This window comes from Trachemys scripta, chromosome 17, assembly GCF_013100865.1.
Source record: "Trachemys scripta elegans isolate TJP31775 chromosome 17, CAS_Tse_1.0, whole genome shotgun sequence".
NCBI classification, from domain to species: Eukaryota; Metazoa; Chordata; order Testudines; family Emydidae; genus Trachemys; species Trachemys scripta.
The window spans coordinates 3,524,955-3,547,889 of NC_048314.1; the positions used below are offsets into that span (position 1 = coordinate 3,524,955).

Consider the following 22,935-nt stretch of genomic DNA (forward strand, 5'->3'; position numbering starts at 1 on the left):
GGCGGGTCCTTCACTCGCTCCGGGTCTTGGGCGGCACTGAAGGACCCGCCGCCAAAGTGCCGCCGAAGACCCGGCGCGCTGCCGGGTGAGTAAGGGTTAAAAAGGCGCCTCTAGCCAGGGAAGAGAGTCTCGGCCACTTACCACCGGGCGCGGGGCCCGATTCGGGGCAATTGGCCTAAGGCCGGTCCTGGCTACCCCCCCTCCCCCCAGACCCGACCCCGCCCAGTCACAGCCCCCGGCCCAGCTCCTTCCCACCACCGCCGGCCCTGCGCCGCGCCGCGCTCGGGCCGGGGCTGCCGCTCACCTGCCTCTGTCCCCCGCTGGGCCACGTTACCCGGCAACGGCGGACGCTCGGGGAAGGGGCGGAGAAGGAAGCGGCCGCGGCGCATCTCGGGAAGGGGGAAGTCTGTCGCCCGCGCACTGCATGCTGGGAGGGGTCAGAGGTGAGAGGTCAAGGGCTGGGCGCGCGGTTCGGTTCGCGGGGCCTTTTGTCTGCACGCGGCCGGCGGCCGCCCTGCCCCGTGAGTGGGGGCGCGAGGGGCGGGCACCGTCGGACCCCCCCCTCCCCCGGGCCGCCGCCAGAGCGAGCCCCCGCCGTACGGCCTCCCGCCCCGCCTGCCGCCCGTCCCTGGCGGTGTAGTGCGGCCCCGCCCGCGGGGCTGTGGCTCCCCCTGACCCCCCCCCGGGGGTCCGTTAATAGGCTGGTGGCGGGTAAGGCTCGCGCTGCCCCAGTGCCCAACGGCGGCTCGGCTGGGCTGGGGGCAGCTCCCCTAGGGCCCGAGGGAAACTCGCACCATATTTCCCTGTAACGCCCGCCCGCAAGAGCAGCTCTGCTGCGAGACGGGCTGTTACTGCCCTGGCGCGCCGAGGTTCCAGCTCTGCTCGGCTGACTGCCAGCCCTGCAGCCTCCCTCGGGTCTGAGACCCAAGCCGGGCTCTGTCCTGCCTTCTCATCTTCCCCAGTCATCCAGATCCTGCAGCTCCTGGCTTGCTGACAGCTGAGTGGCCCCACTGTTGTGGCGGGTTTTGCTCAGGTTGAGTGATTGAAATTGATTTAATATCTCTGTTGACTATGCACAGGAAGTTAAGAAAAAGAAATCCAGGGAGTCAATGTTCTCTTGGTTCTGCAGAGATAACGGGAATAAAGAGTGGCACTGACATTTTCTCATTCGTAGGCAGATGCCAGCCTAACCACAGGGGCAGAGCTGCTGAGTACACTTTACATAGCAGAACTACTTAGAACTACTGTAATAGTGAGGTATCAGAGGGGTAGCCGTGTTAGTCTGAATCTGTAAAAAGCAACAGAGGGTCCTGTGGCACCTTTGAGACTAACAGAAGTACTGGGAGCATAAGCTTTCGTGGGTAAGAACCTCACTTCTTGCATCTGAAGAAGTGAGGTTCTTACCNGGCACATTTTACTTCTTTATGGTTTTCAGTCTTCACTTCAATCTTCTTGCACACTTCTATATCTCCGATAATACTCACTGCTTCTTTAATTATCCGAGTGATGACAGCATTGGGCAAGTTCAAGTCCTCTGGTCTTTCCGCCATCTTTGAACACCTAGAACTGAAATGAGAACTAGTCATCAGATATTTTGTCTGCTGAGCAGCTCTGCTTATAAAACAACACTTGTCTCACTATTAAAAGCAACAGAGGGTCCTGTGGCACCTTTGAGACTAACAGAAGTACTGGGAGCATAAGCTTTCGTGGGTAAGAACCTCACTTCTTCAGATGCAAGAAGTGAGGTTCTTACCCACGAAAGCTTATGCTCCCAGTACTTCTGTTAGTCTCAAAGGTGCCACAGGACCCTCTGTTGCTTGTAATAGTGAGACAAGCGTTGTTTTATAAGCAGAGCTGCTCAGCAGACAAAATATCTGATGACTAGTTCTCATTTCAGTTCTAGGTGTTCAAAGATGGCGGAAAGACCAGAGGACTTGAACTTGCCCAATGCTGTCATCACTCGGATAATTAAAGAAGCAGTGAGTATTATCGGAGATATAGAAGTGTGCAAGAAGATTGAAGTGAAGACTGAAAACCATAAAGAAGTAAAATGTGCCTGTTATACAGAAACTGGGCCCTATGCTGTGTAATTTTTTAATCTCCTTTTGTGTTGCAGATGATAGAACAGTTTAACAGGAAAGTTGTCAACTTGAATTTTTTATCATTTACTAATAAAAGCCCTGACAATTCTTGTGGGTTTACGGTCACTCTTTTTTTAGCGTTTTTTCTGCCCCTTGTTGGTTTGAGAGAGACCTACTCAAACAGGGACCTCTGACTATTCATGGTAAAATGAAATTCTTTATGCTTAGTGCTGTCAAATGCTCAAGGTAGATTGGGAAAAATAGAGAAATACTTTTATGTAATCTTTTTTGTATATATTATTTTTTAGAGTAGTAGGTAAAACATTTTCAGGTGGAATTTTTTTTTTTTTTTTTAAGTTGTAGCTTTATAAGGAGCTCAACGTAGCAAATTCTGGGTTGTTTTCAACTATCCCAAGTGCAAGATCTTGCATTTCGTTTTCAGCTTTAGCTGGTGTGAGAGATATGTCATTTGCTGGGTGCAGTGGTTCTACTTGTTTAAATAATCTGCCATAAAATATTTTTGTATTTAAATTAGAGATATGTGTTCTATTTAATGCCAAGCAAACTTTATCTGAGCTGGCAAAAGAACAAGTTGACTACCTATTGAGATGGAAGAGAGACTGTTTTCTGACAGATAAATTGTACTGGATAAAAGGATTTTTTCCTACTTATCCCCCATGCTGCTTTCCTCCCCCCTTTCCCCAGTATCTAATATTTCATCCATTGCCACATTTACCATGAACCTGAAATAATTCAGAGTGCTGGAAAACATTTTGATTCTGCACAGTCACATACTATGGTAATGGGAAATCATAGAAAACCCTTAGATAGTTGTAAATTTCTTATAATTTACAGAGCACTGACAATATTGTATATGCTTGAACCAGCTCCCAAAATAAAAGCAGAGTAAAGAAGGAAAATAGCTACTAGATCAAGCCCAGTTCCTTGCCAGCAAATGAGATACAGTATGTCTCAGTCATTAAATTGATGCTAGGCATGATCTTATCCAAAAGACCAAGAAGGATCAATGGATGGATGCTGCACGTTATGAGAATATCCTTCTATGTTAGGAATTTGGAAACAATTAAATGGACTAAGATTGAGGCAGAGGCCAAGTCCACTGCTACTACAAAAGTTACTTTCCCTCTGTCTTCTGGCTATGTTCCTGATCTGGCTAAGCCTGTTCACAGTTAACCAGCTTCTTGTTGTACTTAGATGTTTGATGTATCTGGAATAGTATTTATTATTATTATTTGTATTATTGTGGTACCTCAGAGCCCAAGTCATGGGCCAGGATCCCATTGTGCTAGTTGCTGTTCAAACACAGAACAAAAAGAAGGTCCTTGTCCCAAAGAGCTCACAACCTGAGACAAGAGGTGGATATAGGCAGATGGAGGAGTACAAGGAAACCATAGGATAATATTGGGCATCGTGACAAGTTCACTCTTTGTTAGGGTTTTTGTAGGCAACCTGGCAAAGGAGAGTTTTGAGGAGGGGTTTGAAGGAGGATAATGAGGTGGCTTTGCAGATACTTAGCGGGGACCTCCTCCCAGGCATGAGGGGCAGCAGGGAGAAAGCACCAAAGGGGCTCATTTGAAAATTTAACAAATGCATGATGGAGGTTGGTATCGTGGGCCTCTTCCAGAACCAGTAGTCCACCCTTATCCTCTGCTGGTCATGTGTCAGTCCTGTGTTCTATAGCTGGGGTCTCTGCTCCGCTTCCCTGCTGAGAGGTGCAGGGGAAACCTCTTTCTCTTTCTTGCTGTTTCCTAGGTGTCATTGTTTTGGCCATTGGGGCTTTTCCATTGTCTCTTTGGGATTCTGCATTGATACGGAGTCGCCTTCAGCAGGGTCCAGACAATTCCTGTCACCCTATTCACTGTAGCCCAAACAAGAAGGTGACCCCCACATCTGATCTTCTGCACTGCCCTAGACTTAATACTTTTCCCTCCACTGGGTAACAGGGCAAAGTGTAGAGGGAAACCGAGGCACACATTAGGATTCATTAAAATACTATAGAAAATTCATTTTCTCACGTTTATTTTTGACTGAACTGATGGCTTTCAGTCCTTTCAGACAGGACTTGATAGCCTTCAGATCTATATGATTTGAATTTCGTCCGATAAAATGACATTTCTTTTTTCCCAGCTTCCTGATGGAGTAAACATTTCCAAAGAAGCTCGGAGTGCAATATCTCGAGCTGCAAGTGTGTTTGTGTTGTATGCAACATCATGGTAAGCATCACTGGTGACCTGATCCAATGGACCATCTGATCTGCTGCTAGCCTTTTTGTTGACTCTCTTGGAGAGGATTTTTGCAGTAGCTGTAATGAAAGGCATGTTTATCATTCATGTACATGAGGCATTATAAAGTTTCATTTGGTTTTAGTTTGTAATGTGACCTTTGTGTAATACAATCTTATGTTCAAAATTAGTTTCTTGATTAAGTAGCATGCTGCCATGCTAACTTTCAAAGAGGGGCTAGTGATAAATCAACAGGGCAAATGCTTTGCTTCTGTGTCAGTGGCCAGTATTTGTTGCTTCATAATGCCCTCAGTTACTTGCCCAATATATACATCCTGGGGGCCTACAGAGGTGGCAGTGGATTACTTCCTGTCGCCTTCAGTGATCACCTTGTGTCCTGAACCGTCACATTTGATTACCCTTATCACTACGCTTTATCATTTTTCAGAAAACACTGATCATAAAATTATAGATTCTTTTTATAGCAAACATTAATTTACATAAGGGATCCTTGTTCTTGGGGTATGTGAGCCCATTGTAGCCTTACGACTTCCCTTCTGAGTGTTAACCTGAGTAGTGTAGGAACTAACTAGGCATGTTTCATAGTGTATGTTAAATTACTCATTCAGGTTTAAAGGGTTTAGCTTCCTCCTGCTCCTAAATTCTCTGTTTAAATCTATAGCAGTTGAAATTCAAACATCTTTAAAATGTAATAATAAAATTAAAAGGTATACCATCAACTTGAATACTAGTCAACTTCTAAAAAATGAATTCAACTACACTTGTAGTAACTACATATTTGTTACAGTGTCCTTGAATCGCCCTGCCACTTTTAATAGTTTTACAACCAGATTTAAATATGTATTTTCTTTCTGGTTACATGTGTGAAAAACCCACATAAATGGAAAACTCCCTGACTATACAGGGAAACAATGAAACTGACTATATACACATAAATGCAAAATGTAAACAAAGGTGTTTTTTTCTTTATTCTGTTATAGTTAGATTCTTGGTCAGTCATCCTAGGTATATCTTATAATAGTGATTAAACATTTCTGAGGGCTGTGATTGTTTTTTAAGAATCAGAGGGGTAGCCATGTTAGTCTGGATCTGTAAAAGCAACAAAGAGTCTTGTGGCACCTTATAGACTAACAGACATATTGGAGCATGAGCTTTCGTCGGTGAATACCCACTTCGTCAGATGCATGTCATCCGACAAAGTGGGTATTCACCCAAGAAAGCTCATGCTCCAATACGTCTGTTAGTGTATAAGGTGCCACAAGACTCTTTGCTGATTGTTTTTTAAGTTGGCTCTCTCCCTTTAAACAGACAGTAGTTGGGGTTGGTTTGCTCTTTGATATTAATTCTTTTTCCTCTCTTTAGTGCAAATAACTTTGCAGTCAAAGGGAAGAGGAAAACACTGAATGCTGGAGATGTCCTCTCAGCCATGGAGGAAATGGAGTTCCAGAGATTCATAGCCCCTTTAAAGGAATCATTGGAAGGTAATGTGTTCTCTAACTGTACAATAAATTAGTCCTAATGACACTGAGTCCTATTTACCCAGAAGTTTGGACATCCAACTCTTATGTTCCCTGAATCATCTTTTTTTTTTAAGACAGACATTGCAATTTTTATGGGGACTTATGAACATCTAGTTTAATAGAACTGATATGATGTAATTTCACAGAGGTGACTCATCTAATCTATCTCCCCCATCACTTCTGTGTAGAGGAAGTCTTGTGTTCTGCGTAATGCACATGAGCTCCTGTATCCTTCTCACCATCTTTCTGCTGAACAGCACTTAACATAACTTCCTGTGGAGTCTATCACCACAACTCAAATAACAGGTTGGGTATCTGCTATCAAGAGGGTCAGTGCTCCATTTGTTGTAAGCCTGGAAAGCAAGGGGAGACCCTGGGTCACAGGAACGGGAGCCACCTCTAGATTGTCCTACAATGGATACAATGACATACGTGTATCTAATTGTAGTTCTCTTGTTCTGTTAGTTTACAGGCGTGAGCAAAAAGGCAAGAAAGAAGCAAGGAAAGACAAAGATAAGAAGGCAGACTCTGAAGAACAAGACAAGAGCAGGGAGGAGGAGAATGATGATGATGATGAACGGATGGAGGAGGAGGAACAAAATGATGATGAAGAAGTGGATAACTGAGCTTCCTGGAGAGACAGACATGCACATGGGCCTGGGCTCTCTTCCTAGGGATATAAATACTGTAAATCAACCTTCTTGTGTCCTCTTGTTTTCCAGTTTCCAGCAAAGCTTCATGTTGTTCCTCTGGGGCCCATCCCTCCTGGCTTTAATTCTCAGATGTAGGCGGGCACCCTGAAGAGACTGACACAGCTTCTGGAGTGGAAAGGCCACGTCTTCCCCATTGCATGGGGCACTTGGCACACTCTCTCCAGATTCTGAAAAGCCATTGATTGATATAAATGACTGGTCTTTAATACTGGATTTGTTCTGCGATGCAAAATGGAATTTCAGAGATTCCAACAGAGAAAGCTGTGCAGGAGAATCTGCAGAAAAGTGTTGAATAAGTTTGTTTTTGCTAACTAGGTCTGAGTTTGAATGTAATAGGCCTTAGGCCTGTTGCATTTAGGTTGTATGGAATATGTTAGAGAGGTGCCATAATGGTTTAGAATGCTGCGCAGATGAGGGTTTTGTATAAGGTGGGGATTGAGGTTGTCTTAGCTGGATCCTTTCATTCTGATTGTGCCTTCTCTTTCGAAAGTGACCGACAGTCCCAGTAGACAAGGATCAGCTCTCCACAGGACTGACTCTTCTGCCCAGGATCAGTCAGAGTCAAAGGACTGTACTGTGCTTCTGTAACATAACTTAATACCAGAAGTGCTTATTTTTGTTTTTAAAAAATACTGAGAGCCTGACAGGGTTTTTATAAAAATACCTGAAAGAAAAGTAACTGCTAAGAAAGCTTAACTGTGTCCCAAGTGTGATGCTGGGGGAAGGTTTGGATTGAGTTTCTGGCAGACTATTTCCCAAGGTAATGTGGATCGGGCCCATGGAAGTTTAAAGGAAGCGTCATCCCAATCTAATTGTTTTTCCTACTTGTAGTAGTTTTGGTCTTTCTGTACTTGAGGTCTTGCTGCTGAACACCTTCCCCTTTTACACGTGGAGAAGGTACTTCCTGTGAGGAGCTCATCCTTTAATAATAACCCAGTTCTGTGTAGTCTTTAAAGAAAAACTTAACTTTTTATTTGACCTAAACTAAAATCTGACAAAGGAAAGTTGGAAAAATTTGAAATAAGTTAAAAATTGTTAAAAATTCACCAGTTCTGTTGATATACCAGTTAAAACATGAGTGAGTGCTTGTATGAAACAGCACAACTTTGTTTTTCACTTCTGCTGGAGCAACACCCACAGAGCAAACATTGCAGGAGTTCTGCTGCTCTCACATTGCTACAGCTGTGATAACTCCTACATGCAGATCCCAGATGGAGGAAGTCACTATCTGACAATCAGCAAAGATCTGTTCTTCAGCTGCTGCAGGACTCCACATTTAAAACAACTGAAGTTGTGACTGTCTCTGTAAAGGTGTTCAGTTATGCAAGGAGATCATCCTCGCAGCTCTGGTTTTCTCTTGTAATACATACGTGAGCTCCATCTCCTCTTGGGAAGGAACAGTATTTTATTTAAATAAAAGCCAAGTTCTCTATGGAAATGGATCCGGTGCTTACTTCCTCCAGCCAGTAATAATAGAAGCTATTTTCAGTTACACAACCACAAACTGCCCATGTAGCCACAGACAGGTGCCAACCTCACATAAAATTGCTGAAGGAGTAGATGATAAGAAGAGTGGTTTTAACTGGGCACGCCATCAGACTTCTGCTGTGAGCGAGTCATGGGGGCTTGGATCCATAAAGGGACTTGGTGTGTTGCAAGGAGTAAATCAGGAGGAAGAGCTCCCGCAGGATGTAGGAGACCCCAGTTCAATTCCCCTCTCTGCCTGATGCAAAGGGATTTGAACAAGGATCACCTACTTCTCAGGTGAGTGCTCTAGACTATAGAGTGATTCTGGTTTTGGCCCAATTGATTGTTAAAGTGGAATAGCTTCAACAAGAGCGAGTGAGACCCTCATCAGAATATCCCATAGTCCAGTGGATAGGACAGTCATTTGAGAGGCCTTTCCTCTTACTGAGCTTGTGCAGAAAATCTAGTCCATGTTTCTCAACCTTTTTGAGACCAGAGACCGGCTTGTTGCCTTCCTAAACGGTCAGGGCGCTGCTCCACGGACAGGTCTTTGAGAAACACTGTCCTAGACCTTTCACAGTTTGGATTCAGTCAAATCATGGAACTAAAGCAAGGAAGTGAAGGGATGTTAGGTAGAGGGTGGCCCTACAGTCTTCATTCACCTGGCTGCATCTCTCACCAGACTGCTTTGCTCACTGAGTCCCCTACTAAGGCTGAGGTGGTGCTTGCTGGAAGAAGGTGAGGTTTCAAAGAGCTAGTAGCTACAATGTGGTTTACACCAATCCAAGACACCTGCTCACAATGTAACCAGTCAGCTGCTGGCCAGAAGTACTACAACACTCTGCTGTTGCTAAAAGCCTTTGTATCCACATCTGCAACAGATTAATTCTCTCTCTGGTTGGGGTGCAGTCTTCTGGCCAGCGTTCTAGGTGCTGACCTAGCCTCGATAGCAGACAAGCTGGATTACAGCAATACAGTTTTGTGGGCTTGAAAGTATGAACTCTGGCTGGTAGAACAGGTGTGTGTCTCCTCAGCAACACAGTGTATTAGGAGTAAATCATCCTTGTCCTTTGCTTGCTATGCTGGCTTCCCATAGAATACTGCATCACGTTCAAGGTCTTGGTCCTTATTTTCAAAACATTTAATGATCTGGTTGTAGAATACCTAAAGAGATTGTGTCATTCTCTGGGCCTATGAGTGCTCTCACCAACTCTGCTCCATTGGCACAATGCTACCACTAGGGTGAAACTTGTCTTTGCAGAAGATGGGGCCTTCTTGGAGGCTCATCCAGGACTGTTACTTGCTCCAGCAAGAGTCCAGATCTGTGCAGATCTTTCCAGTCCAAGTGCAGATGCTATTTCCGAGACTTCCTCATAGGGAACCCGCTGGAGAGTGTCTAGCAGGAATCCACTCTGGGGGCGACCAAGGGGTGGATCATGGCAGCGAGGGCTGAGAGAGAGGTTGCAACCTACTTCCCAGCTGCAGAAAAGCTACAGCTGCTGCTGTCTGGGAATCCTGAAGCAGCCAAGGGTCCAACAGAACCCCTCAATGGGGAACAAAGGGAGCACAAACTCCCTCAGTGGGGGAGCAGATACCCAGGCCACCCCAGCTCCGCTTCAGCTTTGGTGACCTTGAATTCACTTCCTTGCTTCGGCCTGGGAGCCTAGACAGTTGTTAGGCTGTTTCTTTAGTAAGACCAGTAGGGAAAGGACTATCCCTCTGTTTATTCATGGTGTTCCTGGACTTGTCAGCAGATGGTGCTCATCCCCCTGAAATCAGGCAGTTCACTGCTCCGGGGACTGCCCTGCCGTATTGCAACCAGGAGCTGGATTTTTCCCAGGTGTGTGTTGGAGAGTTTCTGCCTTTCCACCAATCCTGACTAAAATGTAGATCTACTGTGTACAGATCATCACCTTTCCTAGCTGGTCTTCATTTCACTGCTTGATTTTCTATACCAAAGTAGAAAGAATTCTTGTTTGGTTTGTGCATTGCCTAAGCAGCCTTCCTCGTGCTCCTCCATGCCCAAGCTCCTTCCTCGGCCGCCTGGGGCGGGGAGCCATTCAACTGTTTAACCAAACTTCTCTCCTCAGCTTGCTGGGAGCTCCAGGCTGATACTGATCAGTTGCTTTGGGTTGCTGTTAATTTGCACCCATGTAATTTAAGTTCCAAGCACATCACTAACAGCTAGCCTTGACTACAGCTGGCCTCTGCCCCTCCACAGAAAGAGGCGCTCTCCAGCCAGAGAATGGGCATGCATGGCACGTTTGTTTCTGGTGATGCATTGGGCTCTGTTACTTCTCATGCAGTTAATTCAGTTCATTTAAACACGGGAAGCATCACAGAACAGAAAGGTGGCGAGGAGGCAAAGAATGAACTAGTTAAAATGAATGGGCCAAATTCATCCCTTGTGTAAAACTCCATTGACCTGGTGGAGTTCTAACAAGGATGGTGTTGGCTCAGTCTCCCTTTGTGGAATCAATGGTGTCTGTCTCAGGAGTCACTACGTAACACTCCTCTGACGCCTACCCTGGCAAGTTCCTGAATATTTAGAAGTTGAAGTTGTGCAGGAACCCTGATCTGGCTTGGCCACTGCAGAGAGTGTTACCATGCAGAGATCTGGGACAGGAACGTGATCAAACTAGCATCCCCCGATCCTAGGGGGTGGATTGAGAAATGGCAACAGGGAACTCTTGCAAGGCAGGTGATCTGGCAGTGTGTGCTGGGAGCTGGTGTGATGTGTGGCTGGCTGGCTATGGCAGTGGCAAAAGTTGCTTTCATCTCCAAAGCGAGATGAATCAGAAAGCTAACGATCAAGTGGGAGTCTCTTGCTTTACGACCCATCATATTCTGACTGACCTACCTTGTCTGTAGTGTTTGGAAGGCCCATCCTTCCCTTCCCTTCCCTTCCCAGGTCTGAGCACTCTGGCAGAGTCTGTGTTACCTCACACTTCCTGTTTCCTCACCCTCAAGGGACTCTGAGTTCATGGCTGCATTTGGGGCTGGCCCAGTACAGTCACAGGTAGGGTGACCAGATCGCAACAGTAAAATATCAGGACGTGTGGAGGGGGGGTGATTTACCGTCCCCCCACCCCACTGAAACCAGGAGCGGAGCTGTGAGGCACCCCCGCTTGATGGCGTCATCCCCCCTCCGATGGCGTCATCCCCCCCTCCCGACAGAAGCTGGGAATGGAGCTGTGGGGCTTGGGGTTCCTCATGGCTCTGTTCCCAGTTTCAGTGGGGGGGAGGGCGGGCGTCGGGGCTCAGGGCTTTAGCTACAGGGAGGGGAAAGAACAGTGCTCACCTCGTAGTAAAGCCCCAGTGCCCCCCACAGGGCTGAAGCCAGGAAAAGAGCTACAGGGCTTCTGAAGCCCCAAGCCCTGGCGCATCCAATGAGGCTGAAACTGGGAGCAGAGCTATGGGGCTGAAGCCTTGAGCCCCAGCGCTCACCTCAGATCTAAAACCCTGAGCTCTGGTGCTCCCGAGGGTCAGAAGCCCAGAGCCCTGCACCCCCAGCGCCCTGATCCCCTCCCCGTGGCTGCAGTCCTAATCCCTCCTACCCCCCACAATATCTGAAGTCCGTAACATTTTGTTTGGATTTATGGACATTTCGGAGTTATGGACAATCTCCATTCCAGAAGTGTCCATAAATCTGATCTACTGTACCAAGTTTTAAATTTTACCTGTATATCAGGAAAAATGGCGTCCCAATCTTACGTCGATCGGGACGCAGGACAAAGGGTTAAATATTGGGACATCTGGTCACCCTAGTCGCAGGCTTAGTAGCGGAGTATAATCATCCTTGCAGCATTCCAGAGTGGTAATCAGTTACAAGCCGTTAAAGAGAGACTGAGAGAAGCTAACTTTCTTTGAAGTCTTCCTTCCCTCCCTAAAGGAGGCTCTTATAAAAAGCCCCTGCCAATGGGAGCTGTAGAGCCAGTGCTAAGGGCAGCACCTGGGGGTGGGGGGCAGCGCACAGAGCCCCTGTGGCCGCCCCTCCGCCTAGGAGCCGGAGGGATATTCCAGCCACTTCCCGGGAGTCAGGCATGGAGCCTGCCTTCCCTGCTGACGCTGTAGCCAACTGGACTTTTAGTGGCGTGGTCAGCTGTGCTGACCAGAGCCGCCAGGGTCCCTTTTCACCCAAGCGTTCTGGTCGAAAACCGGATGCCTGGCAACCCTATGTTTGACGGATCTTCAACTTGCTTCTTTGATCCAAACATGTTCTGCGCTGGAGTTCCCTATGATGGACAGGTAAATACTGGCTCCTCCCTTGCACTGGTTTCCCATTCCTGCTGAGAGCAGAATTGAGGAGAAAAAAGACTGACTACATTGATGTGTGGAAGGCAGCAATCTCTCCAGCTGCGTTTCTACAGTACTTTGCACAGTGGGGCCCAGATTGTGAGTGGGGCTTTTAGCCGTTGCCACACTCCCCATGAAATTCTCCAGCTCTTGACTTTACTAACTCATGAAATGGTCTCTGGGTCTCTAACCGTTAGCACACTGAGCACGTGGAGAAAGTCTGGGTTTAATACAAACGGAGGGGCTGAAGGGTGTAAATGTGAAGAGGAGACTTATTCCGGCATGAGTAGATCTGAAAGGTGAGGGTTACACAGGGCAGACTTCTAGCAGCAATAGAAGAGACCCTTGCCCTTCACTTACAGTGTATCCTGCAGTCACTGAGGGTGGAGAATGCTGCATGCTAAGACAGCATGGTCTCACTCCAAGGCTTCCTTTAGCACAGAACTAAATCTACAATCCCCTTTTCACTGTCAATAGGTTATTGAAGTTTCATTTGCAGCTGCTAAGTGCATCATCACCAATTCTCTAGCTAGGCCTGAGACATAGCCCCATTTCTAGGCTGCTCAGTGCCAGCAGGGTGCCCGTCTCTGCAATGCGGTGAGCAAAACTTGCTGTTGCTTATCACTGCAGCCACATGCATAGGGTCCCTCAGCCTCTGAAGTGGACACATGGGGGAAGGGATTAGGAGTCAGATCCTAATTGTGATCCTCGGCAGGCCGATAAAAACGTAGTAGCCTGTGATGGATTTGAAGCTTCCTGTCAGGGCCGGCTCCAGGTTTTTTTACTGCCCCAAGCAAAAAAAAAAAAAAAGCCGGAGTGCTGCCCCTTGAAAAGTGCTGCCCCCAAAGTGCCGCCCCAAGCACATGCTTGGAAAACTGGTGCTTAGAGCCGGCCCAGCTTCCTGTAATCTATGAATACTAGGTGCTGTGTTTGTTTGTCTGAATATTGAAAAGGTGTTTACTTTATTCATACTGGGTTAATTCAATAGCTGGTTGGTTGGGAAATGTATGCATGAAGATAGACAGTAGCCCAGGTACAATCTCCACAGCAACCACCCAGGACTATTCACTGGGAGAGTCTAACTCTGTCCCCCTCATGGGCTCCATAAACTGGCTTAAGGCAGACACAAGACTCGGCCTGTCCAATAAAGGGTCACACTCCCTAAACAGGGGAGACAGAGTTTGGAACTGAGATGAAGCCAGACTGAAAGTGGGGTTCTTGGGGTTAACATAGGCCTGCCTAAGCCTTCAGATGAGACTAGGGTGACCAGACAGCAAATGTGAAAAATTGGGACAGGGGGTGGGGAGTAATAGGAGCCTATATAAGAAAAAGACCCCAAAATCAGGACTGTCCTTATAAAATCAAGATATCTGGTCGGGCCTGCTGAGTGACCATGGTTGGTGCATAGAGGTGGTACCCAAGACCCAGTCTGCATGGGCAAAATCACAAGATTCTGTCCCAGAGGGGTGAAGCCTTGAGGCCTAAGACCCAGAGGGGTGCACTCACAGAGAGCCCGCAGAAGAGGCAGAGGTGCAGCTAGCCCTCAATCATGACACACTGGAAATTCACCAGTCACCATCCCACCACTAAGTGACAATAGCAGTAAAAACACAAAAGCAAGAGAAAAAGACAGACACAAACAAATTAATGTAAAAGCATCAGGGTGGATGCCCTTGGTTGTGTGAATCTGAGGAAACCATCTCCCCTCTCAGTGGCAAGTCTTTGAACTCTCCCCTGCCCCCCTCTATTTTTGGTGATTCTGACGAAGTGGGACTGTTCTTAATGTTTCCTCTGAATACTGTGTGGGTGCCTCAGTTTCTGACTGACACTCTGTCGCCTAGCCACTAATGGCCAGGCCCTTCCCCCATGCAAGGGGATGCTAAAGGTGTGGGAGGACAAAGAGGTCAGGTGACCTCCTGGCCCGGGAAAGGAACTCAGCAGAGAAGGAGGGGCTGGAGGGGGTTTCAGTTTGGAGCTGGCTGGGGACTAGGAGTGAGTGCAGACAGGAGTGTCTGGCTCGCTGGGCCCCAGAATGGACCCGGCTGAGGGATCCGGTTCTCTGGACCTACAGGCTCTGTTTTAGACTGTGTTCCTGTCATTTAATAAACCTCTGTTTTACTGGCTGGCTGAGAGTCACGTCTGACTGCGAAGTGGGGGTGCGTGCAGGACCCTCTGGCTTCCCCAGGACCCCGCCTGGGTGGACTCGCTGTGAGAAGCGCACGGAGGTGCATGTGCTGAATGCTCCAAGGGCAGACCCAGGAGGTGAAGCCGTGTGAGCTCCTTGCCCTGAAGACAGTCTGCTCCGAGGGAGAGGAGGCTCCCCAAAGTCCTGACTGGCTTTGTGGGGAGCAGTTCCAGAGCATCGCCCGGGGACTCCGTGACAGTGATTCAGGATCTCCCATGGCTTCTTTGGTACGTAAGGCAGCAGACTCAGCCCCCAGCCCATTCAGTTTGCATGTGAGCTCACTGTGCTCACACATGCTGTGGGGAAGCTGGGTAGCGTCTCCAGAACCGCCAACCTTAAGAGAACCAAAATCATGAGATTGTTAACAAAAATCACATCGTGTTTTTCAGTTGGTCTTTTCACTTTCTTCCCCTCTACTCCAGTGTCAACGTGTGAGTGACACTTTCAGGGTGAAAAGCCAACATTTAATACACACAAAATTGGTGTCTCTTGCAGGCTGCTCAGATGGAGACTCTATGCACACACCCCTGAGATAGGGGAACTGCCAGCCATCGCCTATTAGTAGGGGCCTACCAATTTCATTGCTGTGAAAAACGTCACGGACTGTGAAATAAGCCCTTCCCCGTGAAATCTGGTCTCACCCTTGCTGCTGGGAGTTCTCCAGCCAGGGGCTCCTAGCTGGGAGGCCCCAGCCCCAGCCGGGCTGGGGAGGAACAGGACTTGTCCTTCCCCTGCACAGCCTCTTTCATGGGGAGATCAGACCCACCTCCGACTGCCTCCTCCTGAAGCTCTGGAGCTGGGCAGCAGCCCCAGAGGTTCCTGCAGCTGAAGAAGGCTTGTGGAGGTGGGGTCGATCTCCCCCTGCTGATGGAAGCGCCACAGTTGGGGGCTCTTGGCTGTGAGTCCCCCACTGGGCTTGGGAGGGACAGGACTTGTCCTTCCCCCTGTGCGGCTGTTCTGGTCAGGGGAAGATCAGACGCACCTCAGGGTACCATTTGCGTTGGGACCCCAAGGGTTACAACACCATGAAATTACATATGTAAACATCTGAAAAGGTGAAATTGACCAATTAAAAAACCCTCTGGCTATGAAATTGATCAAAATGGACTGTGAATTTGGTAGGGGTCTACCTATTATTGTCTTGAGTTGACTCTCTCCCCGCCTCCTTTCCCAACTTGCCCCGTATTCCCCTTCAGTACAATGGAGATGGAACAGGAACAATGAACATCCAAATAACTCAGTGCACTCTTGGTATGGATCAAGTTTTCCAATTATTTTTCAAAAAAGACTTAAGTGACCTGCCAAGATCTTTACTTGTAAGAATCTCTTCACATCACGAAGCGCCTTGGAGATATACCTATCTCGTAGAACTGAGCTATCCCTCCCCTTGCTACCTGCTGAAAAAACCCTCTCCCCAGCAGTGCTCTCTAGAACTCCCTTCTTGCTGGAGTGACATTTACCAGCCTTCAATACTTATTTTTTAAGAAAAAATCAGTTCTCTCTCACTCAAAGCTTTTTAAATAGACTTTTAAATCATTCTCTTTTCTTTGTATAATTTTGATCAATGACAGAAATGTATCTGTTACCAAGAATTACAATAAATTGTTTATTTGAAAAATCAGATTGCAATTATAATTAAAATAAAAAATTAATGTTTATTTAATTGTCCTTCCCTCCTGCTGCTCCAGGCCTTCCCCTCTGTGCCCCACCCAGCTGCAGCATGGCCTGGCTCTGCATCTCCCCACGGCCTGGGGAAGAGCAGCTGGAGGAGGGTTTTAGATAAAGAAGTGGTTCTCAAACTTTTTTTTCGCAGACCACTTGAAAATTGCTGAGTCTTGGCAGACCACTTAATGATCTTTCCAAATGGTGTTTGTACCGATACCTAACTATTGTAAAGCATTTGGGATAAAAGCACTATATTAAAAAATAATAATAATTAACTTTTTTGTTCTACAAATAAAAGCACACAATTCATATTTTAATATCAGTACTGTAGTCTTACCTTTCTAATGCGATGGATGTGCCCTCTCTCCCCTGCCACGGCAGCCCCTGAGTGGGGCTGGGAAGGAAAGGGGGGGTCTCTCCCCGGCAGCTGCAGCCAGGGAAAGTTGCCTCTTTCTCTGGCCACTGCAACCCTAAATATCCCAAATTCCCCCCCTCTTCTCACCCCACTGCCCCCTCCCACCTACCCCTTATTCCCCCCAAGGCCACCACCTCACCTTACATGTGCGCCTTCTCCAGGGTCCAGGCACCTATTAGTGGAGCCACACCTGCGCCCTTCATTCTCTCGTGCGCGGCCGCCCAGGCGTGCACCTTAGAGGGAACTATCCCTGGACCCCCTGAATGGAGTTCGCGGACCGCCATAATTTGAGAACTTCTGAGCTAAAGTGAACTAAGATCACTTTCCTCCTGAATGAGAACATCCCTGCAGGGTTAGAGACTCGAACATCATCCCTTTGGTTCAGTCGCCTTCACTTGTCTGATCCCCCCCCTGTAGCCAGGGCCTGGGCAGAGCTTCCCCACAGGCCGAGCCGTCTATCCAGGGCTGCTTTAGCTGTGGGATCCCTTGGGAGGCTCCCCTAGCTCGAGTCACCCTGCTCCTGGCTGGTTTGCACTGCAGGGGATAGCTCAGCACCCGGGCAAAGCAAGGGAGCCTACGGCTAGGGTGAGGGGAAAGGAGGAGATGCAGGAAACTCTGCGTCTGCAAACCCAGATCCTGGCCTGGTCTTTAAGTTTAAACATTTTTGGGGGTGGAGGAATGGCTTTGTGGGGGGGCTGTGGGGTGCAGGGTCTGGGACAGGAGCCAGGGTGGCCCTGGGGGGTGCAGGTCCCGGGCAGGAGCTGGGATGGGGGTCGGGCTGTGGGGTCCCGGGCAGGAGCCGGGCGCAGGGCGCTACAATCCCGCTGGCAGCCGCCCGGGGGCGCCGCGCCCAGCTGGCGGGGGGCGGGGTCGGGCTGTGCGGGGCGGGGCCCAGCTGGTTCCGGGGGGCGGGGCCCCCCACGCGGTGCGGAGCAGAGCGGAGCCAGGACAGCGCGCGGCGGCAGCGAGGCCCAGGTGAGCCGGGGATGGCCCGGGCCCCGCGCCCCGCGCGGCCTCTGGCCCGTTGCTCCGGCGGGTCCCCGCCGGGCTTTGCACGAGGCGGGGGGGCAGCGCGCCGAGCTCGCCCCGCACTAGTCCGGCTCGCGGGGCTCGGCTTGGAGCTCGCCTCTCCGACTGTCCCGGTCCCCGCCTGCAGCCCGGGGTGACCGAGCCAGGGGACTCGCTGGTGCAGTGGAGCTGGGGGTGGCACCTTCCTAATGCAGCTGATGCTCCTGCCCTACCAGGCTCTGCTGGGCCCAGGAGAGCCCAGAGGTTCCTCTGGCAGCTCGGAGCCCCGGGCCGGCTCCCGGTCCCCTGCAAGAGCCGGCTGGGCCCTTCGCCCAGCAGCAGAGGAGGGAGCGGTGCAGGCCCCGAGCTGCTGTAACCCCCCTCCTGGGGAAGATGGCTCCAGAGCCCGCGCTGCTCCCGGGAGGGCAGGGGACGCGGAGTTGGTGGGGGAGGGGGTGTCCTGCCCCCTGCCTGGAGCCCTGCCTCCGTGTGGACACAGTCTGAGCAGGAGAAAGTCGCCGTGTGAGGCAGAAGCTTGTTCTTTCTGGATGTTCCCCTTCTAGCTACTCACCATCTCAGCAACTGGGCAGATAGTCCCCTGCCCAAGAACCCATCAGACCTGCGGGTGCCTGTATCACGAGGAGCATGAAACCAAGTCCAGAGTCTCCCCCTTGCCCCCCTATGTGATCTGCTGTCACAAGCTGGTCCTGGTGATTTCACTGTTGGCATTTCCCCATTTAAAACACGCAAATTGCGGTTTTCAAATGGGCACTCCAGCAGGCTGCCTCCTCGCGCACTGCACGCTGCTCGGTGTGAGAACCACAGCCGGTGCTGTGTGTGGGCCTGTGACATCTCCCACATCCCTAGCCTGTGAGCAGGGCACGTGGACAAGGACTGCTGTGTCCTGGACAAGCACTGTCTAGGCGTTGGCAGTGATATGAAATAACAAACAGCTAGAAGGGGATATCTCATGCAAGCTGCAATAGTTAATGTTTGTCAGAGTCTGGGTCGAAATAGCAGAATTTACTGAAGCTTCTGCTGAGCAAACAGGGCCACCAGCCAGGGCAGGTAGGGGGTCAGGAGTGTATTGGACAAACCCAGTGCATTTCTGAGTTTAGAAAAGCAGCAGATTTTTCTTATAAGTAATTAACATCCTCAGGCACTGCTAATCCTGCTGTTGTACATGGGGGTGCCGGGAAGCCCTCCCTCCTGGCCTGGCTTTAGATTTATGGGGCATTTTGAACTATAAGCGGATCTCTGTGAGTCAGTTCAGCTGAAACAAGCCAGGGTCTCCTGACTTCGGTCCTATCCACTTCCCAACCCCCACCCTCCTCCTGGTCAAGCTTCCCCCACCCCCTTTTCCTTATCCTGTGGGCTTAGAATGACTGGTGATTCTGCGCTTGCAGGACTTCTGACTGTCATCTGTGAACAGAGCCTGTTCCCCCTGCAGGGATGGGTGGGGTGATTTGATGCCTATGGTGTGCTGGGTGCTCACTTTTACATCGGTGGGTAAGGAGATTACAACATTCCAGCATTTAACCCTCTTCTTGCAGGGCACCAGCAGCTGCCTCATGGCCCAGAGAAATTTGTTGCTTCTTGACTAACCTGATGTCTTGGGCAGTTGGTATCTCTATGGCAGATAAAGACATCTGTTCTCGTGATGATTGCCCAGCCAGTTCCCTCCATCTGACTTCTACCACTGCAAGTGTGCGGGATGGGGGTGGTTATCTGTGGGGGATGGTTACATGTGTTTGCACTATCACCAAACCTCTTTGCATAGATTACCCAGAGTAAAGTGGTATCTTGCTGGTCCCTCTGTCATAGGTGTAACAGAGTAGCATGCTATTGTGGACAGGCCTGTCCCTCCTCATTTAATAACTCCTCATAACTATCCAGTAACAGTCCTAAGGTCATGACCTTAGGGTGACTTTAAAGAACAGGCTCATTCACTATTCCTAATCCTTACAATGGGTTCAGTAAAAACAGCTCCCCACAGATGATCTGAAAGACAGGCTTATGCCCTACCCATACGCTTACTGCAGTGCGTTGGTACCACAGTCCAGGTGCCTTAGGAACACCATAGACAGTAAACATTTCACCAGAAGACCAGACTCCTGCTTGATGTACGTGCGCATGTCCTTGACTAAAGCCAGCAGCATGGATGGGTACCATCAGATCCCCCTAGAGCTCTCCTGGGTATCTACCCAGATAATTGGACGGCCCAGTGAGCAGTGCTTGTATCTGTGTGAGAGTGGGAAGTTTTCCCTAGGGGGTGTGAGGGTCTCAGCTATCAATTTCTGCAACATTTTGAACAACATAGGGCTAATCCCGTTTCTAGCCATAGAGTTACAAAGAGAAGCACCGAAGTGTGACCAGCGCGGTGGTGGTTGTCCCAGTGCACCACTGCTCTGCCCCTGCTAGGGCTTTTCCAAAGCAGCAGCAGGTTAAGGAAAGTGACAGGACTGGTCAGTTTCAGGCTGCTCTTCAGATCCTTGTGGGCAGCGGTGACACCTACAACAATCATGTCAATTTCACAATGCTTCCCAGAAACTTTTGACAAGACAGGCAGGCACTGATCTTAGTCCTGGGAAGGACCCATAAAACAGGCTGACGGGCAGAGTGGGGGAGGCAGTCCACTCTTGCAGCAGTCAGAAGGCTCAGGAGTAGGGAGACAGTCAGAAAGCTCCTTCCTCCTAATGGCATCTAGATGAGGGTGGTAGAGGCTGGTACGAGAAGCAAAGCCCTGCATAGAGTTCCCAGACAGCATCCTTGGCCTTTCCATGCTGTTCTGGCAGGGGCTGGGCCCTTCTCCAAGACGGGCCGCTCTTGTGTTTTGCTGGTGGAGCCCCCATTCCCGTGGAATTTGTATCTCCCTGGCTTGTGGGTTTAGGGCTTGTACACACTACCACTTATGTCATTCAGGAGTGTGAATAAGACACACACACCCCTGAGGGACGTAAGTTGCACCCTCCTAAGCCTCGGTATGGACACTGCTATGTCAGCGGGAGAGCTGCTCCCACGTCGGCATAGAGCGTCTTCACCAGACATGCTACAGCGGCGCAGCTGCATCAGCCCAGCTATCGTGTCTAGTGTAGCCCAGCCCTCAGGCTCCTGGCTGGTAGGCACCTGGTAACATTTTCAGGTCCTGGCCATAGTCCCTTTGCCTCACATGGATGGTATTGTGGATCTGCAGCCCTCTTGTCCTTGAGGTTTATGAGAGAGTCCATGATCTTCCCACACAGGATCCTTCCACAAGCACCTTGGGGTGCTGGCACCCAACTTCTCAATGCTAAGCTAACTATTACCCCTGTTAGTGTATGTACCAAATGACTCCATTATTCCCCACCCCCACCCCTGTGCTCCCAAATAAATGGATGATGGTCCATCAGAATACCGGACATTTATAACACTTCTATAGGGCCGCCTTCCCAAAGTATCTACTGGATCGTCTCTCTACAGAGATGCACATGATGGAGCTGGATTGCTCACTCCAAAGCATGTGGGAATCTAATCCCCAGCTGTCTCTGGGGTGGAATGACAGCCACACTCCATACTGGCTTAGGAAAGTGAACGAAGGGAGAATCGTAGGACTGGAAGGGACCTCGAGAGGTCATCTAGTCCTGTCCCCTGCACTCATGGCAGGACTAAGTATTATCTAGACCAGGGGTAGGCAAACTACGGGCCATGGGGTGTTTTAAACTGGCCTGCGAGCTCCAGCCAGGGTGCTGGGTGTGGGGCTTGCCCCGTTCCAGCCGGGGTGCTGGGTCAGAGGCTGCACCACGTGGCTTCCGGAAGCAGACGCATGGCCCAGCTGTGGCTCCTATGTGCTCCAACCCCAATTTTGTGAGCATCCATGGCCCGCCATACAATTTCTATTTCTAGATGTGGCCCTCAGGCCAAAAAGTTTGCCCACCCCTGATCTAGACCATCCCTGACAGGTGACTGGAGATTTTTAAGAGCAGGTTAGACAATGATGGAGATTCCACAAGCTCCCTAGGCAATTTGTTCCAGTGCTTAACCACTGACGGGAAGTTTTTCCTAATGTCCAACCTAAACCGCCCTTGCTGCAATTTAAGCCCATTGCTTCTTGGCCTATCCTGAGAGGTTAAGGAGAACAATTTTTCTCCCTCCTCCTTGTAATAACATTTTATGTGCTTGAAAACTGTTATCATGTCTTCTCTCAGTCTTCTCTTCTCCAGACTAAACAAACCATTTTTTTCAATCTTCCCTCATAGCTCATGTTTTCTAGACCTTTAATCATTTTTGTTGCTCTTCTCTGGACTTTCTCCAATTTGTCCCACATCTTTCCTGAAATGTGGTGCCCAGACCTGGATACAATACTGCAGTTGAGGCCTAACTAGCGCAGAAGAATTACTACTCGTGTCTTGCTTACAACACTCCTGTTAATACATCCCAGAATGATGTTCACTTTTTTTGCAAGAGCATTACACTGTTGACTCATATTTAGCTTGTGATCCACTATGACCCCAGATCCCTTTCCGCAGTACTCCTTCCTAGGCAGTCATTGCCCATTTTGTATGTGTGAAACTGATTGTTCCTTCCTAAGTGGAGGACTTTGCATTTGTCCTTATTGAATTTCATCCTATTTACTTCAAACCATTTCTCCAGTTTATCCCTACATACTTGTGTTGTTTGTTTATATTCATCCTTTGCAATTTGGCCTATTTTCTACTTTTTGTAGGACTCTCTTTTTGAGTTTCAGATCATTGAAGATCTGGTTAAGCCAGGGTGGTCTCTTGCCATCCTTCCTATCTTTCCTACTCAGTGGGATAGTTTGCTCTTGTGCCCTTAAAAATGTCTTTTGTAAAACCTTCCAACTCTCTTAAACTGTTTTTCCCCTTAGACTTGCTTCCCATGGGATCTTACCTACCAACTCCCTGAGTTTGCTAAAGTTGCCTTCTTGAAATCCATTAGCTTTATTGTGCTGTTTCCCCTCTTAGTCCTTAGAATCATGAACTCTCTCATTTCATGATCACTTTCACCCAAGCTTCCCTCCACTTTCAAATTCTCACCCAATTCCTCCCTATTTGCCAAGTTAAATCTAGAACAGCCTCTCCCCTAGTAGCTTTCCGCCCCTTCTGTTTCCATTTGAAACTGGGACAGAATATGATGATCTGGGCTAAAATTAACGACTGGGGTCCTGGCCAGTGTCCCTAATGTTTCCCATACAAGTAAAATACCATGGGGATCTCTACCTACTCCGAAGGGACAGGGTGCTAAATGTATATTTCCTCTGACAGATCCCACCACCTAGTCCCATGCTGCTTGGTACTGACAAGGGAAGAGCGTGACCTGCTAAA

The 22,935-nt window shown here is 49.0% G+C and overlaps 2 protein-coding genes across 7 annotated transcripts in view; both read left to right on the forward strand.

The window, feature by feature from the left end:
• Nucleotides 1-344: 344 nt before the first annotated feature.
• POLE3 (DNA polymerase epsilon 3, accessory subunit) lies at nucleotides 345-8,016 on the forward strand. 4 transcript variants are annotated; one of them, XM_034793286.1, is made up of 5 exons: nucleotides 345-443; nucleotides 1,898-1,979; nucleotides 4,230-4,315; nucleotides 5,708-5,826; nucleotides 6,331-8,016. In XM_034793286.1, exons 2-5 carry the CDS (start codon nucleotides 1,914-1,916, stop codon nucleotides 6,489-6,491), a joined length of 432 nt encoding a protein of 143 aa, XP_034649177.1. In that variant the 5' UTR covers nucleotides 345-443; nucleotides 1,898-1,913; the 3' UTR covers nucleotides 6,492-8,016. The 4 variants fall into 4 exon arrangements, with proteins under 4 accessions (XP_034649177.1, XP_034649176.1, XP_034649178.1 ...); XM_034793285.1 differs by having other exon boundaries at nucleotides 433-521; XM_034793287.1 differs by lacking the exon at nucleotides 345-443 and adding an exon at nucleotides 791-1,033.
• A 9,470-nt stretch (nucleotides 8,017-17,486) lies between these two features.
• The window catches only part of ALAD (aminolevulinate dehydratase), a 30,304-nt gene continuing 24,855 nt past the window's right edge, over nucleotides 17,487-22,935 (forward strand). Inside the window, exons 1-2 of one of the 3 annotated variants that reach the window (XM_034793281.1) lie at nucleotides 17,523-17,581; nucleotides 19,168-19,319. The gene's annotated coding sequence lies outside the window, so the exon portion shown is untranslated. Of the gene's footprint in view, nucleotides 17,582-19,167; nucleotides 19,320-22,935 lie in introns of all 3 variants that reach the window. The other 2 variants (XM_034793282.1, XM_034793280.1) reach the window with 2 other exon arrangements.